The following is a 25,146-nucleotide window of genomic DNA, read 5'->3' as shown; positions in this document are numbered from 1 at the left end:
GTGCCCTCCAAACGTGAGGCAAATTCCCCCAGCTTCTTTCTTTCTTGTCCCTCCTGTTCCAGTTTAACATGAACATTGTGCTTCCTTCTCCATCTCATACCTCCGGTGTAGATTGGTACTCCAGGAAACAGCATCAGCATTTCAGCACCTTTTGTTACAGCAGCAGAGAGTTCAGCTGTTGGCAGCCAAGGTCACCCTGCTGAAGCCACTGAGAAACACTGACTGTGAAGCTGAGAATCCAGCAACTGTTTTTAAGTGGCTGAATTCCTTCAGAGAAAATTGTTTAACTGCATTTTTTAATGATGCCACTGCTATCAGTAACTTGATAGTTCTAGCCAGGAAAGTTATTTATGTTAGTCCAGGTGTTTTTTTTTTTTTTTCATTAATTGTTCTGGCTACATGGCTATAAGAACAAGACAGCAAGTCTCTTTCAAACTTACTTAACTCTGACTAATAAAATGTCACTGTTTAGAGACTAAATGAAACGAGACTTGTCTAATAATGTGTATAATCACAAAAAACCTGATAGAACTTGATTAAGCTTGATCTGTTAGCAGTGTGATAATGGATCAGTGAGCAAGTAATGTTTATGCTTGCAATTTTAAATTCATTTGTGTGTATATGTTAATTACAAGAAATCAAAATCACTAGAATTTACTATTACGGCACTTGAAATACACTGTGAACACTTGTGGTAATTATTTTAGTTAATGTGAAGGTATAATAATCTCTAATATACACATTCCCTACCCAGGTCATGCAGTGCTGTAATCTCACATCAGCCTTTGCTGTCAATTAAGCCCAAGTAGTGACATTTTTCTATTTTTTTTCATACCTTTGTTTCATATTATTAAATTGTTTAATTAAAGGTTTTCAAATCATTATTTAGAACACATTTCACCATTTGTGCTTTTATAAATGTATATTTTTTAAGTTGAACAAGTTAAAACATCTGATTGTTTCAATCAGCTTTACAGAGCTGCAGTCATATCTAGTAATGTTTTCTTATTGCTCCTTGGTGTGCTTGCTGTCTGTATCTCTCACTCTCTTTGTTAGGCCGTACTTGGATTGTGAGAGCTTCCAGGACTGTGTCTGTTACATATTTTCATGTTTTTCTGAGCCATCTAATGTGTGTTTCAGGCTGTGAGCCCGGGCATGTGTTGTTACTGTGAATAGTTTAAACAGGAGGTGACAGAAAAGGCCCTGACAATAGACAAGCTGAAAACAGAGGTGCCCCAACTCTACCCAGCTCATTGCTGATGTTCGTGGTCACTGAGGCACTGCAGCCTTGAAAGCTGCCAGAAGATTCCTTTGTGTAATGGGGAAAAAACAGCCAGGCAGGGCCCCAGAGCTGCAGCAGCTTGTGCTGGTGAAAGGTGCAGGCTTCCCTTCCATGACTGGCATCCTGCACAAAGCAGTCATGAACTTGGGAGAGAGTTGTCAGTGTCAGAGTCACTGTGGGACTGCGGGAGATGCAGGTGCTCTGCCTGCCCAGTGACCTTCCTCAATCTGTCTCCTGCTTTCTGTCCTTCAAGCATCGAGCTCCTGCCTACAGCCAGGATGTGTGGCTGTCCTGCTGCTGCTTGCAGGGGCCCCAGCTCTTGTGGGACACTCTCTGGTGCCAGCCAGCTCCCCCTGCCTGCAGCCTGGGCTCTGTGTCTGTGTGTGCATCACTGGTTTGCGTTTTCCCCCAGGAATTCGCACGTTCCGCTAACGCTCTTAACTCCTCCATAAAGCCTCAATAAGGCACATCAGCTCAGTTCAGCTAATTACAATTTTGGGCAACAGTATGTTCTTTATGTGAAAAGTGAAACTGCGTGTCTCCTCAAAATTATATACCCTATCCTCTCTCCCATGCAGTGTTTCTTCGTATAATAAAACAGGCAATGATGCGCAACAAGATTTTAAAAACAGGTGCCAAATGTTGGGATTCTGAGTTCCTATTTAGGCAGCAAGTAAGTGACAGTTTTTCAAATCAGTACTTCTCCATTTGACTCCTGCTTGACAATTTGATTATCAGAATATGAGATGAGATGGGCATACTGCCTTTTATACAATTAGTCCCTCTTACGAGCTGTGACACGTCCACAGAGCAGAGTGAAGTTATTTACATTCAGAATAGACAAGCTGCAGAGCTGAGGAACATCAGAACTGATGGTTCTGGTGGCCAGACAGTGGTATGGCTTCATTTCTGTTTATAATCACAGTAGCATTTGAAGGCATCCTCTCTCCTGGGAGAATCACAACTGCATTAGCTTGAGCTTCTTTCCCATGCCCAAATTGGATGTGCAACTGCCATGGTCCAAAATATTTGTCTCTCTCTTTCTGTCAAATATGGAGTGCCTTAACTTGACTCCCTCCAAAAATGTAATTTTTATAGACAATAAATCTTTGAGACACGGGCTGCAGCGTATAATTGCAAGCACCTCTAAAAAAACCTCTTTAATTTGCCTAATTTTTTAGACTGGGGAAAGTACACACCATAGCAAATGTTCCTAGTCAAAGCATTATTGTTTAAAACCTATTTGTGAATGTTCTGATTTCTCTTAATTAAAAAACATATTGGGCTGGTCAGGAAAGGTCGGTGAATACTTTGGTTGTGTAAGAGCTGAAGTTGGTAGGTCCCAGGAAGTCTTACCTGTCTTTTAGTCCAGGATCCACTAAAAAGGAGCATTGAGTAAATGTCCACTTTTATTACACTTGGTAAAGTCCACAGTCATTTGGCCGCGTGTGTTGCTCCTTGTTAGGAGTATTGCCCAGGCCTTTGCTGTGCAGAGCTGTGCATTTGCAGCTGCTTTGCAGCTGGGCTGTCCTTGGCCAGGCAGGTGCTGCACTCGCTCCTTGTGTCTGTCACACCCTGCAGGGACGAGGTGTTGGGAGCTGGAGATCTGCTGCTGGTGGGTTTTGCACACAGCATGAGAGAGGAGTGTACTGCTGAAATCTGCATGCAAATGCACAAGCTGCCATTTATACATTTGTGAACTGAATAAATTACAGAGAAATGTCAGGTCCAATTCAAGTTCTTAATGCTATATACAGTGATTTGGTAAGACATTCCACAAAGGGAAGAAACCTGTGAACTGCTTTTAATACTGCTTTTAAACTACCATTAAATAACCAATTTTGCTTAGACAAAGGATAATTAATTTCTTTTTTAAATTTGGCCAGATAAAATTAGGCTGCACTGCTAGCCCTTAAGTGAGGCACATCTATATAAGGAGATATTTTGTCAAGTTTTTATTTTAACTAAAATTATAGTAATTCTCAAAAAAGTTCCTTTCTCATCTAGAAGGCAAGAGCATGGATGCTGATGTTTGATTTGTCCATATAGAAGGCATATGAGCAGGTCAAAAAATTGTGTCTTAAAATAGGCTCCACCTTTAAAAATGGCTGTAAGCATTTCACCTTTACTATATTTACCTTTTTTACTATTTGAACTGTCTGCTTGGTTGACTAACAAAAGCAAGTTTGTGTATTTTTTTTAGCTCCCAGCAGTGTGGCACAGCTGGGGAGGAGGCAGCTGTATTCCAGTGTCACTTGCAGTTTCAGCAAAATTGTCAGCTAAATCCCAATTCCTGAATCTTTGTCAGGGAGAATTGTAATAGAGCATGAAGTAGAAAAGACACAGATTGGCTTTTTAGGTGCAAGGCAGAAGCAGAGGCTTTCAAATGTTTATACTGAGTCAGGGTATAGGTAAAGGTTGTATTTGCTTGGGTGCAAGGTAACATTTCTATTAATATGTTACTGCCTGATCAATAGGGCAGTGTTTAGGTGTGACCTAGTTTCCTGACCGCAAGGTAGTGTAATCTAACTAAACTCACTGCCTCTGTTCTGCTGTTGAAACCTAACTCTGATATGCTTGGTAGGATGGAATCCAAACCAAAATGATTCTTGGCTATTTTCTTCTCCAAACTCTTACACCAATGTTAATTAATAATGGCTAAGGATTTGGGTAAGCAGCGCATTAGTTGTTAAATATCTAATAATAACGATTTAAAGAAATGCCACTGTGGTTGCATAAATAAACATTTTGTAGCAATTATCTGATTCTAGTAAAACCTAATGGAGCGTTCAAAGCCTCAAACAGCTTACTGTGAAATTAAATTTGCTCTAATCAGCCCAGAGTAGGGAAGCATCAGAGATCTCCACACAAGTCCAACAGGGTTATATTGCAGAGAAACCAGAAGCAAATGCCTAATCTTCAGGAAGTACACATTTATTTGTATTTTAGACCATGTTCCCTAGTCTAGTCTACAGTTGAATTTAGAAATCTGATTAGCAGATCGATATCTCTGAATATTAAAACCTTGGAGATGTAATTAGCTACACAATTTTCTCAGATCTTACATTTATGATACAAGTACTAGAGACAGTACTAAAAATCTAGTACAAGTACTGGATCTTTTTATGAATTTTCTTAATCTTTTTCAATTAAGTTTGGTTTTGGTACTGTAGCATAGAGGGTTTTTTTCTGTTTGTGATGATTTCATCAGAAGCACAGACCCGAAGGCAGTGGTGGCCTGTGCTTGCTGTGACAGCTCTGTGTTGCTGGGAGATGAGCAAGGATAAGAGCAGAGTTGAGCTTAAGTGAAGGATAATACTTATTTTCACAGCAGAACATGGAGCAGTAAATGCCATGAATTAGGTTGTTCTGTGGGCACCTGTGTGGCTGGCACTCAGAAAAATGTCAGCATTTGCAATCATTATATTTAATGTCATGCACTGAAACCAGGAGCAGTTGATCCCCTAATAGGCTTCCTTGTTCAGTTGGGGATTTTGTAATTGCTTTAATGTAATAATTGTTCATTATTAGCTTAAACTAGAGTTAAAATTTCTTTTTGTTTTAATGTTCAAAGTTATATAATAAAATTAATTTATATTTTCATGTAGGAAAATTTTTGTGTGATCATTTTTTGAACCTCAGAACAGATTATTACTTGTTTCAAATGTACTGAAAAAGTCACAGCTGTAGACAAATGACTATTCCAGATTCTGCTTTTCACTGGAACTGATGTTCTTTGAAAGTTAAACTGAGTAGTCAATCAGTTTGTTCAGGAGTGGATATAGTCATATTTACATTATTTTTAACTGTATATTTTTTTTCATCATAAAATTGTCTTCGGACTATTTGAAGATTAGAAATATATATGTCTAAAGAAGAAAGAGGAGACATTTTAGCTATTACAGCACAGACTAGAGCAAAAAAAACCTATTTCAGAACATGACCATAATGGGTTTATTAAAATGGATCAGCTTATTCCTGCATGTAATCATTTGGAATGACACAGTGTGTTGCATTAGTTCATTACAGCAGACACCAGAGGGGAAGTTTTTAATTTTAAAGCAAGAAACAATGAAGAGCACTGGTGAGGCTGAACTGGGTGCCAGGGAGGTTTCCTTTCTATGCAGTGCCCTCTCCATTGTCACATTTTTGTAGCCTCCCAGGACAGAAGAGAACGTGGAGACCGAAGGATTTCATTCCACTCACAGCCCACGAGAGAATCACTTTTATGGGGTGATCAGCTGTAAAGAGATGAGCAGAGGGAAGAGTCTGGCCCTGGGGAAAGGCAGGAGGGAAGGCAGCACAGTGAGGAGCAGTGTCAGAGCTCTGGGGTGGGGAAGCTCCCTCTCCATCAGTGCTCTGAAGAGATGCTGTGGGTTGGTGCTTTGAAAAATGGCAAGGTTGGAGCTCAGGTTTTTGTGTTGCTGCAGAGCAGTCAGATGCAGCTGCAGGAGGAGCCTGGCGGGTACAGAGTGGTGTTGATGATACCATTGGGTTTGCACCTGTGATGTCTCCCAAGTGACAGTGGCCCCAGCGGGGCTGTCCCTGGGGAGGGGTCAGCACACAGGGACAGTGTAGGATCTTCCTTGTGCCCTCTTAGTCTGGAGCCAACAGCCAGGTATCCAAGGCAAGAGCAGGGATGAAAGGCAGTTCTAGTGTGACAGGAGGAGGCTGCTTTCCCACAGAGATGGAGGTAACATCAAACATTTCCTCCAGAGCATGTTTGAGTGTAGCCTTGGACCCCCTTCTCCCTAGAAATTTAGTGAATAGTGCTAGGGGAGGTCCTTTAAATGGAGGAGTAGGGCAATTGCAGGCAGTCATGAAAACACAAAACAGGACAAATACCTCAAGACTCAAAATATTTAGACTTTTTGATTGAAGCAATTGAGATGCACTATAAGGCCCAGGAAAATACACAAATCTATCTGTTGTTGTTTTTTAGCAATCATGAGATTGCTTTCAACGATAATTAGTTGTCTTTTGATGTCAGAGTACTTCTGGTACCATCATAAATTAAGAAGGAATGGGCCCAGTGCTTTTCTAAATCTTGTTTTCATAGCTGGTGTTTTGACATTTTGTATTTTGCTTTTATCAAATGTAGGTACTCTTTCTATTTGATGTTTCCTATAGTATTTTTGTCTGCAATGTATGCAGTCTCTTGGGTTAAATGTTAAACAGATTGCAGTTGTCACATCAGGGCCTTTCAAGAGTGTTGCTGGCATAAAACTTGATTTTTCTTTTTTTTTCTTCTTCAAACTGAAAATTTGTGCTTTCCATTAAAAACAATGTGATTGCAGCTCTTCTAAGTTTGGGACACTTAAGATACATTAAAATACAGAGAGCGAGTAATGAGAAATGCAGGAAATGATTGTGCCACATTTTTGCATATTGTTAAATTATTTGAAGATGTCTGAGCTAAAGGCTTCTCCTGCCTTGGGGGGAGTACTCAGACTTCACCTAACACCAAGCCAGGAATGTTTGGGGGTACCACCTCATAATGGCATCATAATCCCCCCCTTCCGCCTCCTCATTCATAACAGTGGAAAAACTGGTACTGTTGTTAATTAATTGATAATTTTTCATTTGGAATACTTCTGGAGGAAAAGTTACAGTGTTGTTGGGGGTTACTGTACAGGAAGGACTGTGTTGTACAAAAATTACCATCAGCATTGCAGATACAGCTTGGGGGGAACTATGCTCTAAGTTGTTTTTAAAAGCTGGTGCCTTACAAAAGCTAAACCCAACCCAGTCTTACAGTGGCTCTCCCTTCTGTGGAGTACCAAAGGAAATTGTAACTGAGGATTGGTACCTAAAGGATTATTTCTTTGGTAGAATAATCTGTAATTCTGCTGACTGAAGACAGCTCTAGCAAAAGTGCTGTAAAAGTACTGTCTTGAAATCTGCTCTTTCAGTGTGTGAAGAAGGCTGCTTGTCTTGGTTCCTTTAAGCAGTGCAGGACAGAGCACTGGAGCTGCTGAGGCAAACAGGGATACACAGCAGGACACAACAGGCATGGTGACATTGCACCTTCATGCTCCTGGTCACATCACTCAGCTTTCAAAAACGATAGGCTGGGAAGCTGTGCAAAATTGCACACAACTGCACCAGCAACAGTTCTCACTTTCATGTTTTTCATAAAAGCCAAGCTGCCCTTTATGAGCTATTAATTTGTGAAATAATTTATCTCAGGGCAAAACTTTATTTACACTACCTAGCATAAAGACAGAAAATTGTGGCCTGGAATTTAAAAATGTCACTGCAGATGATGCCAGGATAAACATCACCGAAATTTATTTCAGTTGCATCTACCCTGGCACTTCACAAATAATTTTTTCGTATTGCCTTTTGGCACTATATTATTTTCCTATTCACCTACAACAAAGCTCCCTCTAAGCCAAAGAAATACATGTCCATCAAACAGAAATGTTCTTCATAAAAATTGGAATAATTAGATATTATAGCTCTGTGCCTGAGAGAGATTAAAAGGATATTTTTTATGCTGTGGCAGGGACCACTTTAATTTTCCAGTGGCTTTCTTCTTTAGCACTGTCTTTGTCCTCTTTACCTGTTGCTTACCTCAGATGTGAATTGGGGAGGTGCCTCAGGAGGGCTCCAGTGGCACACATTGAGTGCTGTGTGTCGTGGTGGTGCAGCTCAGGGCTGCTGGGACAGCTGAGCCCTTCCTCTCCAGCACTGCACAAGGGCTCCTGAGACATTCCTCCCCTTTATCCCACTTTTACCTCTGTGGGATTCTCTTCTTTTGAAATTGTTTTGACCTTCTGCCAAGCAGGTCAAGCCAAGATGCAGTTGTTCTAAACCAATCTCTCCTTAGTAGGATTTCCTAGGCTCTTGGGCAGAGACCTTGTTTTCCATTTTGAGCAATCTGTTTTCTGCAATAAACACTGAATATGTTTCTCTGTTGCTATAGAAATAATATTTCATTAAATGAGGGAATCAGTGCCCTGCTGTCGACAAATCTAATCTAAGTGTTAGTCTCCAGAGCTTGAATTTCACCACTGGGAAGAGGTATACATAATTCTGCAAATTATTTCTGTAACTTTTGCATAAATGTCTTTATACTCTGCAACTGTTAGCTAAATTTCCCAAAGTGATAGCATGGAGTTTAACATGGTGTAATGTGTTTACATGGATCTGAACAGAGCCTTCCCCCTTTGCATTTCCCCACCCTCCTCCCCCATATATTTTCATATTTAGAGCTTGAAATGTCCAACTCTTTCCATAGGAAAATGGGAAGTGGCAGTAAAAGCAGCACTCTCAGCCAGGTTCCTTACCCTATGGACAGCAGTGTGCCAGGTTTATTTGAATTTCTTGTTTTATTTTTAAGAATTCAGCATCTCCAAGTAATATAGATGTTATTTGCCCTGTTTTTTTCTGGGATTAACAAGAACAGCCTAAACTGACCATTAATATACCCCAAAAAGTGATCTGCTCTCCAGTACTTCCAGACTCCCCTGGGTATCATATGCTCAGTATTTGTCAAGTTACTCAAAGATTTTCCTACAATAACTTTCTACCCTCCAGCAGTTAAACCCAAGAGAGTTGTGGATTTTGACTTAATGCACCTCATATCAATGTCCTTACATTTAGCCACAATTTATACCTAATATGGGGGTTTTTTCTCAGTATTTTTATAAAGCTGTAGAATTCTGGTAACAGCAATAACGTGGCACTAAAGCCTATAACTGTAGGGTATGTAAAATAAAATGTTTGTCAATAAGGGTCAGCGTTTGTCAACATATTCATCATGAGTATTTTGAAGAAATTGTAAAAACCCCTTTTATCTCATAAAATACAGGAATTGCAATACAGGAAGCCATTTATGCATGTCTGTGTATAAGGTATGTGTAAAAAACACAATTAAAAGTACACAATTGATTGGCACAGACCTGTGTATGTTAGAAACCTGTATTCAGAGTTCTTGTAAAAATCCTGTTACAGCTTTTGGTTGAAAAATGGAGTTATTATTTGTGAAATGGGCCCATGCTCTATGTGTGTTATGTATTGCAGGACAAAACCAATTTATACGTGTTCATTTAATTAATTAATAATAATCTTGTCAATGGCCTCTAGTTAAAGACAAGTCCTTAGAAAACATAGGCAAACCTCTGTAATCATTAGAGTAAAATACCTACCCTTTTAAATCTCCCTTTCTGAATTTTTTCAGTGATTGTAAGTCAATCTGTCAATACAATAAATCTTTGTAGGCTATGACAAATTCCTGACATCCAGAAGAGTACCTGTATGGATATGCATATGAATATAAATAAATTGCAGGGAAAACTAGTCAAGTACACAACTATTTTTTTTCAATTTAATGGCATTCTTATTATTAAAAGAGACTCATCAATAAATAAGTCATCACAAGACACTGATTACATTTTTGCTGTTAAAATAGTTCCTGTAATGAAAAAAAAAGAAAATCAAAACAATGAACAACAACCTTTAATTTTGTTGCACAGCCATAAAATATAAGCCAGAAGTTGGCCTGGTTTTTACCCTTGTGCTGTTGCACCATCCCAGGCTGCTGCATTTTTTCAGCACATCATGAGTCTGTGGATGAAAAGAATCAGCTGCAGCTCCTGGTGCAAAGCAGTGGCCGTGGCATCACCTTCTGCTGTGCTCCCTGCTGGTGCTGTCCAGGGCCTGCCTTCAGGGCAGCTCCTGGAAATGGCGGCAGCCTTGGGAAGGGAGGGACTGGGCTGGGTGGATGCACAGGGATAAAGTGGAGATGTTTTCATCATGATCACATCTAATACACAATATTTTCTTCCTATGCACATTTCCATAAACAAAACCTAGCAATGAAGGTGAGAAAAAAACATAAACACTCAAATATTTTGTATTTTTTTTTCTTTAGGAACCCGATGGAAAAAAAACCAAGAGCAAGATTTAAAGAATGTTCTGAAAAACACTGACCAGGACATACCACTGGTATTTGTCAGTGGGAATCATGATATTGGCAATACTCCATCCAGAGAAACCATAGATGATTATTGCCAGAACTGGGGAGATGACTACTTCAGCTTTTGGGTTGGAGGTGTTTTCTTTCTTGTGTTGAATTCTCAGCTATACTTTGATTCTTCCAAGTGCCCTGAGTTAAGGCAAGCCCAGGATGCCTGGCTTGATGAGCAGCTGGCTGTTGCTGCAAAGCAGAAATGCAAGCACATAATTGTGTTTCAGCACATCCCTCTGTTTCTGAGCCAACCTGATGAAGATGATGATTACTTCAACTTGGAGAAATCAGTTCGCCAGCAGATAATGGAAAAGTTTCATAAAGCAGGTATTTTCTCAAACTTTCCTACTCTTTTGTTTCAAATTGTAATGGCTCTGCTGCCAGACAAAATACATTTAACTTAAATGGTACTGTTTTCAAGGAATTTTTGAATACAGCTTATAAGCCTCATTGTTTCCCATAGATCAGAATTATCAACTGAATCTGCTCACCTGTAAAAAGTACTGGACAAAATTTAAAACTTTGAGTGAGAAGTAAAAAGCTAAACATGAAAAGTTCCTTAGCATAAATAGCAAGGTTTCCATTTTTCAAGTACTGACAGATACAAGACAACCTGAGTTTTTCCTGCCTACAGAGGGGAAGATCAGGTATTGCCATAGGAGAAAAATACAGAATTTATGTTTTACATAAAACATGGAAACAGAATTCAGAATTACCTTGGAGGTTGCTTTCTCCCACACTGAGCCAATTTTAAACCAAGAGTGTAATGCACCCCAGATTTATTCAGTGTTAAAACAAGTCTTGCTCTGCTAAAATCAGTCCTTTGCACATCCCTTTCTAATAGGGGCCACGTCTGGGATGAAGGGCAGGTGGAGCATGTGCTAAATGAGTAATTGTACCAAACCCCTCAGCTTTGTGTGATGCCACTTGAGCGCCATGGAGACAGACACAGTACACAGCTACTCCTCCATGCTGTTCCCATTGTTTCCTGGTAATTGCCTTCATGTTCCTGGAGTGTGCCAGTCCCTCAGAATTTCCTGCCATCCTGCCATCGCTGCATCAGAATGTCATTTTCTCTGTATCTATAAGAGAGCACATTATTTGGATTGCTGAACAATGCAAAGTTTTTATGATCTTGTTCCCAATTTACCATCTAATTGTTAAGCCTGGCCTCATCCAACTCAGCCTAATTTCCAAGCTCTCAGTCTCCTACTGTTTCCAATCAGTAGGGCCAAAATTCACAGTTATCTGAGGGCTCTCCAGGGCACTGATATATTTGCAGATTCAAGATTTACAAGTGGGATTTTTTCCCCATAAGGAGACACGCTGAGAACACCTCATATCTTTCCATTTTTGTGTTAGTGTTAATATAGTGGGAAGTGTTGCTCTTGGAGAGCTGGGCAGCTGTGGCTGCCTGTGTACCAGGGACTGCAGCACATCCTAGTTCATGAGTGTATCCCAGGAAACTGGCATTAATGTGGCAACTGAAACAGTTCTTTGCTAGGATTTTCTGTCATCCAGTTGGTTTGCTAACAATTAACACTCAGTACTGGGAATATAATTCATCAAGAGGTGAAAGAAACATTATCACTGTAACGTTGTTGTTACATTGTGGTGTTTCTTAGAAGGGTGTCCAGAGGCTTAAGCAGAAGTTGGGAAGGCTTCAAATGATGGGGGAAAGGTGTGGAATGGGAATGAGCAATACAACTCTAGGGAAGAAATTCCCAAACTCCTTTCTGTGCCACCTTTCTGTTCCCTCCATCATTTCTCCTTGTGTCCCTCATTGCCATCTCTAATAAGTTGTTTGGTTCCCTAATGAGTGTGTTTAAACACTGATCTTTGGCATGCTCCTTACTATACACTGACTCAATGGGTAACGTTTGCAAGCCAATAATCAAACATTTTGCTAATGAAATGAATACAGAGAACAAGCAGCTCAGTAACTCAGACTGCTGAGAAAAATGAGCAGAACCAGAAGTTGGCTCAGAGTTACCTTAGTAACAGGTGCGTTCTGTTTCTATTTTATTATTCTGTTTAAGAGCAGCTTTTGTGAGACCACTGAGGTCTCAGTGGGTTGCAGAGAGGCTGTTGGCTTGGTGGTGTAGAGGCACAGAGATGCAAGGACAACACTTGTTTTCTGAACCTCTGCTTTGCTAAAAAACAATCAGGTTTAGCACATCATTAGACATGAAACTGGTTTTCCTCCAGTTCATTTCATACATTCTTGGAGGATTAAAACACAGGATATTGCCAATGAAATCCCAACATACTTTGCTTTTTTAAATTTAGAAATTTGGTGTAACTATTCTGGAAAAAAAAGCCAGTGTGCCTTTTTAGGAGACCACCAGGCTACCCTATTCTTTTCCCCCAACCTGTCACCTGTCCTTCCTTCCTCCCTTCCTTCTGCCTCTTGCTGTTTCAATGCTTGTAACCGTATTTGTTGTGTCATTATGTCAGTGACATGCATGGTTTAGGGTGTTTGGCATTATAAGATGAGCATCATATTTCAGTTGTTTATAACCCAGGATCAAACCTGGAATTACCCCAGTTCTCATGTTCATAATTTTCTAGAAGTGTCAGACATGGAGGCATAACTCAGCAGGTTAGAGAGATACAGGAAAGGAAAGATTATCTAGTCAAGAACAGAGAACAAAGAAATTCATGGTCTTTATGAGAACAAAGAAATTCATATGGATTTTGTAGGAAATAGATAATTAAAATATGGTCATATTGGTCATATGGTCACAGGTGCTTTAAATTGAGGTATGAAACTTCAGAAAATTTTTATTTTAATTCCAAAGCCCAGACCTTCTGTAGTTATTATTTTCTAATTGCTCCCTTGTTACAGAATGGTTTTGTTGTAAGTATCTGCTCATTACAAGCAGAGATAAAAGACTAACTGTAGAGGCTACATCTGGTATGAAATACTGAATTGCATTTCTCACATTAGAAGTGTCCTTAACAGTTGGGCTAATTAAAGATAAAATCATGTCCTTATGATAAATATTTATAATTGAAAATCTGGCACTTGTAAATATGTATTACGACTGTGCAAAGTTAAACCATACTTGTAAGCTGCATGTGTAAGAAATCCTGCTAGACCATGGGTTTTTTAAGAGCATCATAAGAGCTGTTGTCCTTGAAAATGTGATTTTGGTCACAGTGAAAACCAACTCATTTGAGAGCAGAGTTTAGGATTTAAGCAGAGATACCTTTCTGAAGGTGTATTGGAATAACTTCTGCAAGTTAAGCCAAAGTTGTCAAAGCTCTGTCTCTTCCACATGCAGACATTAAGTACAGAAAAATCCCGTGTGCAAGAGCTGTGAAAGAGCTGACCTGACGTTCTCATCTGTGAGATCTGCTCCAGTCACTCGACTCTGCTGCAAGAAATGCATATTCAGCTCTTAAGGATTTTACAGTGCTGATATAAATAGGTTTCCTCTTAGCATTGTAGGGAAAATAAAGAAGTAGTAATGGTCTAGCCAAAAAATCTGGTCTGCAAGTCATGTGTCTTTGATAAACATAAGCAGCAAATTAAGTTTTCAAATCAGGCAGTTTATGTAATAGAAGACCTACTTTTTCTTTCATTCCTCATTCCAGTAAAATTTTCTTAGGACATTAAATATTTTTTCTATGACCTGAAAAGTGTGTATATTTTTGGTGAGCTATATACAGTCTTTTAAACACTTTTTGTCCTTAGAACCATCACTGACACACTGAGCATTACTTATATTAGGTAATACAATATAGCAAGAAATGTTTCTTAATGGCACAAATCAACTAAAGCATTTAAGGAAATGTCTAAACACGTTTAGCAGCTCTTTTGAATAAAACCTAAATTAATAGATGGTTTTTCACCAACAGGGTTGAAAAGAGATCTTGTTTCACAGTTAGATTAAGAATATGTGGTCTATGTAGCTGAGATGCATCTTAAAGAAAATAACTAGACCAGAGATAGAAATATACAGAAGGAAATTCCCTACAGTCTTCAGCTTTTTTTAATTAAAAAGCTTTAAATTCATCTAAGTGTCTTCAAAGCAATTTTTCAGATGTGGTTAAAAGTATTTAATGTGCACATAGGGGCAAAAATAACAACCTAACTTCATTAAATGGTATCTTTTTTCATTATATTTGTGACTGGAGGTGCTGTAACTTCTAACACCTTTACTCATTAAAAGTGTGTGATATATCTACATTCTCCTCTTAGAAATGTTGTGACAGGAGAGCAGTGTTAAAAGAAGAAGAAGCTCTCAGAACATCCACAGCTGAGATATATTTGAGCACAGAATTAAAGCATGGAGTGTTGAAAGCTGTTGTTTCTAAAATTTACCAGACAACATATGCTATGTTTCATTATTTTCTTTGTTGTGTAATCAGAGTTGACAGGGGAGTAATATTTTCATCTTCCTGCCATTGAGACCTCGATTTTGGCAAAGCCCATACATTGAGTGAGTAATCTCATTGCTTATGTGTCAGTATTTAAGATCATTTAAATACTCTCAACTTCAGTGATTTAGATCAACCTCTTTCAAGATTGCAATTATGCACTTATGGCCTCGGTAGAGTGACCACATTTGATATATTCTATGTAAGAAGTTTCCCAGGTATGGTACTGGAAATCTTGCATGGACATACACAAACATAGATTTTTTTTTAATTGTTTTTCCATAAATTCAGCAGTAAATACAATATACATATATTCTGTAAGGACATTAAGTGATATATTTTTCTCAGAAAAAAAATTTAAATCAGTTTTATCCACTGGACTAAAGCTTCTTCTTGATCCTTAGAGCACACAGCAAGCCAGGACTGTTTGGGGTTTGTTCCAGCTCTGTGAGAAAGCATCACTTTCAAATGGAAAAAAGTAGGCATTCACAAAAACGAACTTGAATAACAGTGACCTTCTAGAGACAGGACCTCTAAAGGCTTATTTAGACCAGTGCTCTAATTAGATGATCTGGAATCACCCTCTGGCTATGCCTGTTGTTTCTCCCCTTATTATATAGGAAAAATAAGTGACACCAAAATCCTTCTCTATGTAGCTCCATTTAGTATTGTCTTACAGAAAGTAGTTTTCAACATCAATATACTTTTCAAAATAATATTTGGTCTCCTACTTACACTGACCAACTGACCGCCAGCCACACCAAACTCCTGATTCTTTTGGCTACAATTTGGCTACAATTTTGGCAAATTTAAGGCAGAGGTTTCCTGCATATTTGCAGGATAATATTTGCAAACAAGAGTGCATGGGGTATTTCTTTTGAGATGCTTATAGAGCTGTGCAATGTAAATTCTAATTACTCAGTTCTCTTTTATTCATACAGCTCTTCTGAGGAGGAACAACAGAGAGCTTTAAAAGGGCTACACAAAATAATTCTGTGTGCTACTGAGGGCTGACCAAAGAGCTTATGAAAGAGAGGATGTTGATCCCCAATACTTACCAGTGGGACTGTTTCCTTCTTCTGGCGCTCTGTTGGGAAATTATTTGGTTTGTTGTTTTTTTATAACAGAGTCTGAGAGCTGGCTGAGCAGTGAGCAGTTAACAGTGCTGTCACTGATGCTTTCACATCTTTCTTTGCTGCTGTAACACCTGCTTGGCAGATGAGGCAATGGGAGCACTCTGAAATTGCAATGAGATAAAATCAATTCTATTCCACTGAAGAGATTTTGTTTTCAAAGACTTCTAAATATTATTATTCCTTGTGTAGCACTGGAGTCTTGAAAAGATGAGATACACCACGTGCCCGGGGGAGGAAAAAAGGTGCAGCAAAAAATGCCTATGGTTAATGTGGCACTTGTAGGGAAGCTGAAAGAACATCATTTTGGAGTGCAAAATTGTTGAGAGAACAGGTATTACTCTTGAACCGACCACATTGTTCAGCACTTCAGACAGCAGCTGTACTCTGCAAGTGAAAGGGAGGAAGAAAAGCCAGTTTGTGCCTGAAACTCCAGGGAAAATGTTCAGATCAATTTATCCATATGACTTAAATGGTTGTATTTGCCAGAAACACTGCCTTTTACAAAATACCTATGTACTGTAACCTGTGTGGGGGTGTGCACACATCTCAGAGTAGCATCTCCCTGTGCCTGGATACTTACTTGGTTCCCCTCTCTTTGAAAACTGTGACAGGATAGCAGAGTGCTGATAGCATTCAGATCCTCCAATACAATTTAATGTCTTTACAGAACTGCCTCTCCACCTTTTTGCTTCTTCTTTGGCTCTACTGGTGCTCCTCCCTAGCTTCTGCACTTTTGGGGACAAATGTGTCCAGGATCAGCTTTTTATAATCTGTTCTCTTTCTTCCATTCTTGACTGAGAAACAGATTTGTGTGGTGACCCAGGGATTTTTGGATAAACATAACTCTATTTAAAATCTAATTTTATCATTAAACTTGAACAGCTAACTGAAAAGCAGAGTAATGGGAGAAGAGTGAGGGTCTCAATAGCCCAGTCTCCTGCTGCTCCCACTCCCCAAACTCTTGTGAAGGGCACAGGATAGAAAAGTGCATAATGGTATTTTTTTCCGGGCCTCTTCCCACCCCCAAGATTTTTTCTTTCAAGGACTTGCTGTATCATATTAATGTTACCAACATAATGCAATTTAGTGATTCCTCTCAAGATTTGTTCAGTTGATTTGTGAAAACTGCCAGCTTTCACAATGATCTGCAGGTGGGAATTTCATGTTTCACAGCTCTCTGAAGAAATGCTGCCTTTTGTTTGCTGTGAACTTCACCTGCAGTCTGGGTGGAGAGCCATCAACCAGTACATGAAATGCAGTGAACATTGATTCATGTCTGCAGTTACTGTAAAAAATAGTTCATTAATCAGCACTTAAAGGTGACAATCTGAACCATGTGATAAATTCCATCGTTCTGTCAGAACCACTTTTTTTCCCCAATTTCTCTACAGAGAGCATGGGAAGAGAGGCAAGGTCTGTACTGTACCCATTACATATTTATTATGTCATTCATATTGCACTAATTTAGCCTTCTCCTTCTTTTACAGTCTCATTTGCTTTTGCTGAGAAAAGCATTTATTTAATTGAAGGCTCAGTCTAAATAAAGCATGCTACTGATTGCCTATGCTGATTATTCCAGGCATTCTCCTCCTAATTTGGAAAATCTGCTTGCTTTTCTTTGGTTTATTTTTATGTTGGTAATTTTTTTCCTATATTTTTACTCTGTCCATAGTGCTGGGTTGAGCAGTTTGATTTCCAGCTGAGGTGAGGTCACATTTTGGACACAGCAAAGTTGCCTCAAAAATGGGGTTTGTACATGTGGAACTAGAGCTGGAAAACAGCTGCTTCTGAATTCAGGGGGTTTGGAATCAAGCCATAGAAGTGAGTGTAATTACAGAAATTGGAGTCAGACACCCCTGGAATTTAAACTAGCTCAAGTCTGAATTGCAACCCAATATTATCTGATTATGTGAGGAAAACTTTCCCAGGTATGTTTCTTTGGGGTTTTCAAGGTAAACCTGAGTGCATTGTTTTCCACCCTGTGTCTCTGCAACTCAGTTTACTGCATACTGGGCTCAGCCTGTATTTCTTGAATTAAACTAGAAAATAGTAAATTTTTCACAAAGTTAAGAGGCGTTACCTGTTTCACAAAATCTTACTGTTGCATGTTACAGAATACACCTGTTTGTTTAATAAAGCAAAGAGATGATTTGGCTGGCATTTCTTGTTTAAAATGAGACACTAACATGATTTAACTATTCCTGAAATAGAAAGGCTGGTCAAAACACTGAATAGAAAAGTTCTGGCTGTTTGTTGAGCCACACAGAGAAGAAAGGCCAGAGTCCCCTTTCTTCCTGCCCAGATGGAGTTGAAAACATGCCCAGTCTTCCATGTCCTTACATTTTTGTAAGCTACAGAAGACAGCAGTAGAGTCCCAAGTTCAGGGAACTTGGGAGTCTGGGAATTACAGGACTGCAGCTGCACAAGAAGCTCCAACAGGGACGTTCTCACCCAGGGGAACGAGACACAGCTAAATGCCTTTGTTCTCTTACAGTGCAATTGCAGCAAAATCGTGCTGACCCTGTTCCCTGGTGCCACAGAAGGGTTTTTCTGAGTGATAAATGATAATTTGTAGAAGGAGTATGCTGCACTTTCAAAATTCTGTAAAATAATCCCAGTTTCTCCTGCTAACAGACAAACTGCCTCCTGCACAATACTCAGTTGTGGTTTCTTTTTGTGTAATGAAGTATTTTCTCACCTGGTTCTTGTCAGGAATAAAATCAACAGTGTGCTGACAACACTGGGATAGCTAAAGTTTTCTTCTCATTTTCTTCAGTATCTCCAGGGCTGAAAAAGGTGCTGATTGTTCCAGTTAGGACTTGATTTCTTTCAGAGCATTTCTCTGCTTTAGGTTGCTTGAGAACTCAGAAGAGCTGTAAGATGGTCACAGTTACAGAGAATAATCTCTATAAAATCAGAGCTGCTGCAGCCTGTGAGGATGTGATGGTTGTACACAGGCAGCTGCTTCTGAGCCTGCTTGGAGCCCTTGGATCTCCTGATCCTTTTCAGTGCACATCCAGAGCAGACCTCAGACACCTTTCCCTGTCAGGCAGAGAGGCAGTGGAACAGTAGCTGTTACACCCTCTCTGTAAGAAAAGGACAGGGTGATCCTTTTAATACATTGTGCTGCTGTGGGTCACACAGCCTCGAGAGAGAACCAACAGAGAAAGCGAAAACAGCAAATGGTAAAAATTGTCCAACTTCCCAAAGCTGATAAAGTGAGGAAGATGCAAATCAACAAGAGCTTGGTTGAACCTCTGTTACTTATTTGGAGAGCTGGCTTTAGAAAGCAGACACAGAAAATGAGAGAGCGGAGGAAAGTCTTCAGAGACACTTTTGAATTTCCTTTTGAAAAATATGTGCAGTAGAAACCATCAGTCAAGTGTTCCTAATGTGGTTTTGACTTGGAAAAAGGTAGCCAAATTAAAATATGAACTTAGTTTGAAATTTTATTAAAATAGAGTTGTGCTGTAAAGATTCTGCCTGTGAAACAGGTAGCATCAAAGGCAGGATGCTGAACTGCATGAGCTGGTAACTCCCCTCCCCAGCACTCCCCTCTTGCCTTGCCTCAGCCCCAAGGGCCATAGTGCAGTCTCTGAATTAGCATAAAACCAAAGTGTTTATGTGCTTTATTCATGGCTGAGCTGATTAAAAGTGAAAGGCTTATCAACATATTTAAGTATTACCTCTCATCACATGACTCTTTAACAATCCTTGTTTGGGTTTGTTGTTACATCATGAATAATTTTTGCTAAGTAGGTTGCTCTGGGCTCAAAGAACTTGAACCAAAATAAGTATTTCATTCTTTAGTAGGGATGCATAATTCTGAAGGGAAAAATAGTTATCATCAGATCTTTGGAAAAGGAAAACCTTTTGTCTTTTAGATTTAGCTTTTTTAGATCAGAACTAAAAAGGAAAATGTGTGCGTGTTCCGAAAGTTATGGTAAATTGGGTGGCAGGAGAACAGCTTTGGTTTACTAAAATCAGAAGCAATTCCTGTATCTTAACCTTTTTTACAAAGACATTGACTTTTTTCACATTTTGACTGATTGTTAAAAGTCATGTTTGGCAGCAGGCATGAAGCTCAGTGGGTTTAGATGTTTTCTTGACTCAAGTAAAGTTTTAGCACAGAGAGAACAAGACCTGGTACCCAGCACTGGGTGGAGCCTGCTCTGTATCTCTGGCTTCCAGTCCTGTCCTGATCAAAAAATTGATTTGGCAGTTCAGACCTTTTTTCCTTAGCAGATACTCTGTAATCTGTGTCATGTTAAGCAGTCTGACATCAGATGATGATGAGGATCACAGATGCAGGATACGTGGATTGTTTTGCTTTTTTTTTAGTATAACTGTCTGCACAGATTTTTACTTTATTCTGATTTTAATCCATTTTTTCTTTAATGAATAATCCATTAGGTATGAATAGTATCTTGCAGTAATGGATCCAGCTTTTTTTAGTAAATGGATACTGTGAAACCTCCAGTCACATTTAAATTCAAATAACTGTGTATTTCATAAAAAATGAAATAATGAATGCTTGTGAAGGTGCTGTTCTTTGGACATTTATTTACACAGGAGTTCTTTAGTATTTCATACAGCTTTTATATCAGCTGCTGTTTAAGAACCCAGTGATAAAACACAAATCACTGCTCCACCTTTTTTTCTTCTGTTGTAGTGGGAAGGGACTGGATGTTTCAGTGTGTAACTGGATGCATTTACTGACCTGGGATGAAGTGGGCTATAAAAACAAGGTCTGCCAGGACACTGTTCTTTCCTCACAGAGTTGAGGGGGAAGGGGTGGGGGTGTCTGTTGCTAGCAACTTGGCATTATTACTTCAGAAAAACATCTGAAATTAATAAATTAAATTTGAGTGCAAACATCTCTAAGATTCGTTTTATGTTAAAGATCAAAAGCAAGAGCAAAGTCAATTGCCTGCTTGTCATCCTGGTGTTACTGCAGTGCCTGGTTCAGCTTTCCTCCTTGTGCTGGCTCACAGGGTGGGTGCAGCACAGCTGAAAGTGCTCCTGCAGAAAAGCCCATCAGGGAGCCTCCATCAGCCCCCAGCAGTGCCTGTTCGTGTCCTTGTTCAAGGTGGAACATCCTGGAACCCAGCAAGATGAGTTCATAGTAGCACTGGCACTAAAGGGTATCTGAAAACTGAAGTCTGGGCAAAATGTTTTACTGATGTGTGTCTCTGTCTAGGATGGGTTTCTCAAAATCATTCCTTGAATTATGAGGCAAGTGGAACCTTTGTTTTCTTTTGCATAACTACAGTTCCTTTATAACTTTTGTATCCTCTGTCCTTGTACTTACACTTAGGGTTTGGTTTACCAAATGATGACATAAAGCTTTGGCTTCTTTTCCTCTTTTAAATCAAAATGTCAAATTCTCTGGATGTTGGGAAGATGCTACTTTAGGACACAGATTCTTCCAGTAAAAAGAGAGAACTTAATTCCCTTCCCAAGTACCTATTTCTGTTACTAAAAGTGTGTCACATGGGTTTGCACCTCACCAAGAGTTTATGATTCTTACCTGTTCTTAATTTTTTCCATAGACTAAAGTAGTTCTGCTTACCCAGAGAAAAAGTGGAAAATACTGAAGAGGCCTTGTTACAGTAGCAGCATCACTGACTTTTGTATTCCACCACTGCCTTTTGAGGGACTCCAGCTGGGTTTCTCCCAAGATGTAAAACACTTCACCAGTTTTGCTGGGTTTCTGCAGCTGGGTCCCAGCAAGCTCCCAGAGTTGTCCTGCAGTGTTTGTCACCTCATGCAGCAGCCAGAGTGGTTCCACTGCAGGATAATCAGCCCTGAGACACTGAAACAGGGCAGCAGACAGGCTGGAGCTGACAAGCCTGGTACCACTGCTCAGTGACAAGGTGGCTTCATTCTCTCTTTTCCATATTGACTCATTTGCTGTTTGAGAAGGGCTTGGATTTGAAATATGAAACCCCATGTAGCTCTTACCAGACACACAGCAGAATAATTTATATTTTGCTTTCCAAGCTGCTTAATTTTTAACTATACTTTGAGCCAAGTTTATATATTTTATATCAGTCTTCAGATCACTCACTCCTACAAAAGCAAAGGATTGATGTTAGCCAGCTGTCTTAAGATGGGTTCACCTACTTCCTTTTTCACTTTATCTCTGTGAAAGAGGTCTAAATCTACTGCAGGAGAAAATGTAGAAGGCTTTTTCTGGCTAGGGAAATAAGGATTTCCATGTGAAGTTGTAGCATGTTCCTCATTACAGCTCTCTGGCTTTAAATTGCCTCTGCTATTTTCCAGGATTTCTGCTGTCTGTAGGCAAAATCAGTTGCTGCTAGCTTTTTATTTTTTAAATGTTATTTAAGGTTGTACTGTCTCACAAATTCCCCTCTCTGGCCTGCCAACAAAACTTCCAGTATTTTTAGTCATCTGATCCAGTAATTCTTCTGTTTCACAACAGTATAAAGGAGCATTAGGTGCAGCTTCAGGAGCCTGTAAGAGTCTGGACCAAGGGTCTAAGGACCAAGCATGCCAAAACATAATCCCAAATCCTGTTTGTAAAACTAGCTATTTATGCTAACTCCACATTTCCATTTAAAATAAAACATTCACTACCTTAAATTAGCAGGAAAACTGATGAGTTTTTTTTTTACCAAACTCTGAATGCTTTTCAGTGTGCTGCTCAGCTATGGGCAGAGCTTGGAAAGGCTAAATGGCAAAGGAAGGTGGAATAAGCTGAGAATGAAAAGCTTTGTCCAGGGCCGAATGTTCTCTCCCAGGGAGGAAGCTGCATTCTCAACTCTTGTGAGGGGATTTGCAAACTTTGACAGGAAAGAGAAGTACTTGGCAATAAGAAGATATTTGGTTTTTTCACTCAGACTCAAGGTGTCATCATTTTGTAGTAATAAAAGCATTTTGTTAAAATTTATCAGATATAGGGAGGGGAAGATAATCTATTTTGCAGCATGAATCTGATTTGTAAAGACAATCAAAAAGGCCATTCAGAGAAACAAGTACATCTTCTACCCATTTCTTTGTTTATGTTTGCAAGACAGAAACAAAAAGTAGAAATTACTGGTTTGGAGGTGAGGATCACATAATTCATTTAATTTCAAATTGTTTCAAAGTTTCTGTAAAAACTCCATATTTTTTACTCCAATGAAGTCTAAAGTAATCTGTTTGTTTGGTGATTTTTATTTTTAAAGGAAACAGAACAGCCTTAAGTCATTAAAAATAGAGAGGGATCAGAGTCACCTGCCTTGTTTGTCCCCATACATGATAAATGTTAATTCATGTCATTCCAAGCCTGACTCTTGCAGGTGTCAACCTTTCCTTTCCTGGCTGCTCCTCTTTCTTTCCCTCTTCTTAAAACTTCTGCTTTATTAGATTTCTTTGATGTACCTGGCTCTGTGATACCCTCAATGTCTTGTGAAATGACTACAGCTTACCTTCTCATGTGTGTTTCTTGTTTATCTTGCTTCTTTAGTTTTTTTAAGGTCACTGGCCTTGGGTGTAGAGGTTTAAGCTCTCCTTGGGGCATTTTCTTCATGCTGATTGACAAATACAGCTCTGCTCTCTTTGCCTTTCAGCCTGTGTTTCAGTCATTCTCTGGGCAGGGATCTCATTTGAATCAGCTGTTTCTGGACTGTCCCTTCTTTCCAAGCAAAGGAGTGGGGAGACAGCAAACACACCTTGCAGTGGGCATAAAGAACTCACAGTCCAGTCACCCTAAACACAGCTGGTGGAGCACAAAGTTTGATTCATTATTTGTTACTATTAGAATACTGTTTACTGCTTAATATGCTGTTTACTAATTATTTGTTGAAAATGCAAGTTTGGGTAAATGTTTTAGTTTTAACTTTATGCTTAATGAGCCATTAAAGAAGGAAGGTAAATCTGACACCTGTAATGTGCTAACTAAATATAAACTCTGTCTTTTGTTTTTTTTCTTTTTATCTTTACCAGGCATTAGAGCTGTATTTTCTGGGCATTACCACAGGAATGCTGGAGGGTCCTACAAAGGCCTGGAAATGGTGGTGTCATCAGCTATAGGATGTCAGCTGGGAAAGGATACACATGGCCTCCGAGTGGTGGTTGTGACAGAGGAGAAGGTGGTGCACAGATACTACAGCTTAACTGACCTGGGCAGCCATGGCATTGAGAAGGAGCTGCTGGATATGCTTGCTAAGCAAAAGTAGGCTGTGTCAAAAGAGATTTTTCTGTTAGATAAATGTAAACCGTTTCCTAAAGTTTCCCCAAGCAGAACTCAGATTTCTGACTGCAGTGTCCCAGAACAGGTCTCAGTTTGTTGTTGTCCTAAATAACAAGGAAGCTGTTGACATGTTTTTCTTTTTGAAAATGAGACCTATGAGGAATATGGGAGAAGAGCAGAGCTAATATGGTAATGTGTGATTGAAAAGTACAGTTCTGAGAATTTCACTTTGCTCCTAGGCAATAATTTTCTATTACAGAGAAACTGGTGTCTGTATAACCCTTTAACTTGAGAGGGTATTTCAAAACCAATAAATTTAGTAATTTCTGTTACCTTCTGGACAATGTAAATGGGGCACATTTTACAGAAAAAAATCTCAAAAAATGTGAAATTAGCAGACTACTGCTGAATTTTAGCAGTTTTTGTATCATATCCTCTTACCTTTGTGTCATATTTTCTCCCATTTCCCACGCTTTATTTTCTTAGCTCTTCAGAGCCAGGAGCAATAGGAGACCAAACACATTCTTGTTTGCAGTCACAGCTTGGGTTTCTGTTATATCTGTTATAAAGTTTTATATAATGTTATATAGTTTTATAGTTTCCATTATATAGTTTTATATAATGAAAAGTCTGTAAATGAGGCTGATATAAATGTCACTGACAGAAACTAAGGGTGAAACAACTACTTCCATTTTGAAATTTCACTGCCATTCAATTAGCATATATCCTGTCTCTAGCTATGGAAGTTGCAATAATTGCATGGGGAGAATATTCTGTACAGAATACTGTAATCAGAAGTCACTTTGTTGATTCCTAGACAAACTTTGATTTCCAAATGCAATGTAGAGTGCCTTACTGTAAGGCAATACAGAATACTACAGAATATTGAAAACCCTAAAAAGTATGTTTTCTTCTGCAATAAGTCTTTAAAAACAAATTTATAAAATACTTTACATGCTGCAATCCACCTCTCTTTTTTAGCAAGTGTATCTAATTTGTTGCAAATAAATTCTTCATGTAATTAAGTCATAGCTGTTGGGGTTTTTAAGTATTTAGTTGAACACATTACAATCCGTGCCATGGGTTGTCTGGAACTGGAGCTGGTGCAGCTTTGGCACCTGAAGAGGGAGGAACACAGAGAGCATCATTAATGCATTCTGTCCTGTTTTAT

General features: G+C 39.2%; 1 protein-coding gene across 3 annotated transcripts in view; it reads left to right on the top strand.

Annotated features, from left to right (window-relative positions):
* The window catches only part of CPPED1 (calcineurin like phosphoesterase domain containing 1), a 54,105-nt gene extending 29,798 nt beyond the window's left edge, over positions 1 to 24,307 (top strand). For all 3 annotated transcript variants that reach the window (XM_026793855.2, XM_074553208.1, XM_005487666.4), the window contains 2 exons: positions 10,161 to 10,583; positions 23,729 to 24,307. In XM_026793855.2, the coding sequence (XP_026649656.2) occupies positions 10,161 to 10,583; positions 23,729 to 23,961 (656 nt within the window). In that variant the 3' untranslated portion in view covers positions 23,962 to 24,307. The remainder of the gene's footprint in view (positions 1 to 10,160; positions 10,584 to 23,728) is intronic.
* Positions 24,308 to 25,146: the final 839 nt, after the last annotated feature.

This window comes from Zonotrichia albicollis, chromosome 16, assembly GCF_047830755.1.
Source record: "Zonotrichia albicollis isolate bZonAlb1 chromosome 16, bZonAlb1.hap1, whole genome shotgun sequence".
Taxonomy (NCBI): Eukaryota; Metazoa; Chordata; class Aves; order Passeriformes; family Passerellidae; genus Zonotrichia; species Zonotrichia albicollis.
The sequence above is the reverse complement of the archived record's forward strand: the minus strand, read 5'-3'. Positions and strand labels throughout refer to the sequence as shown.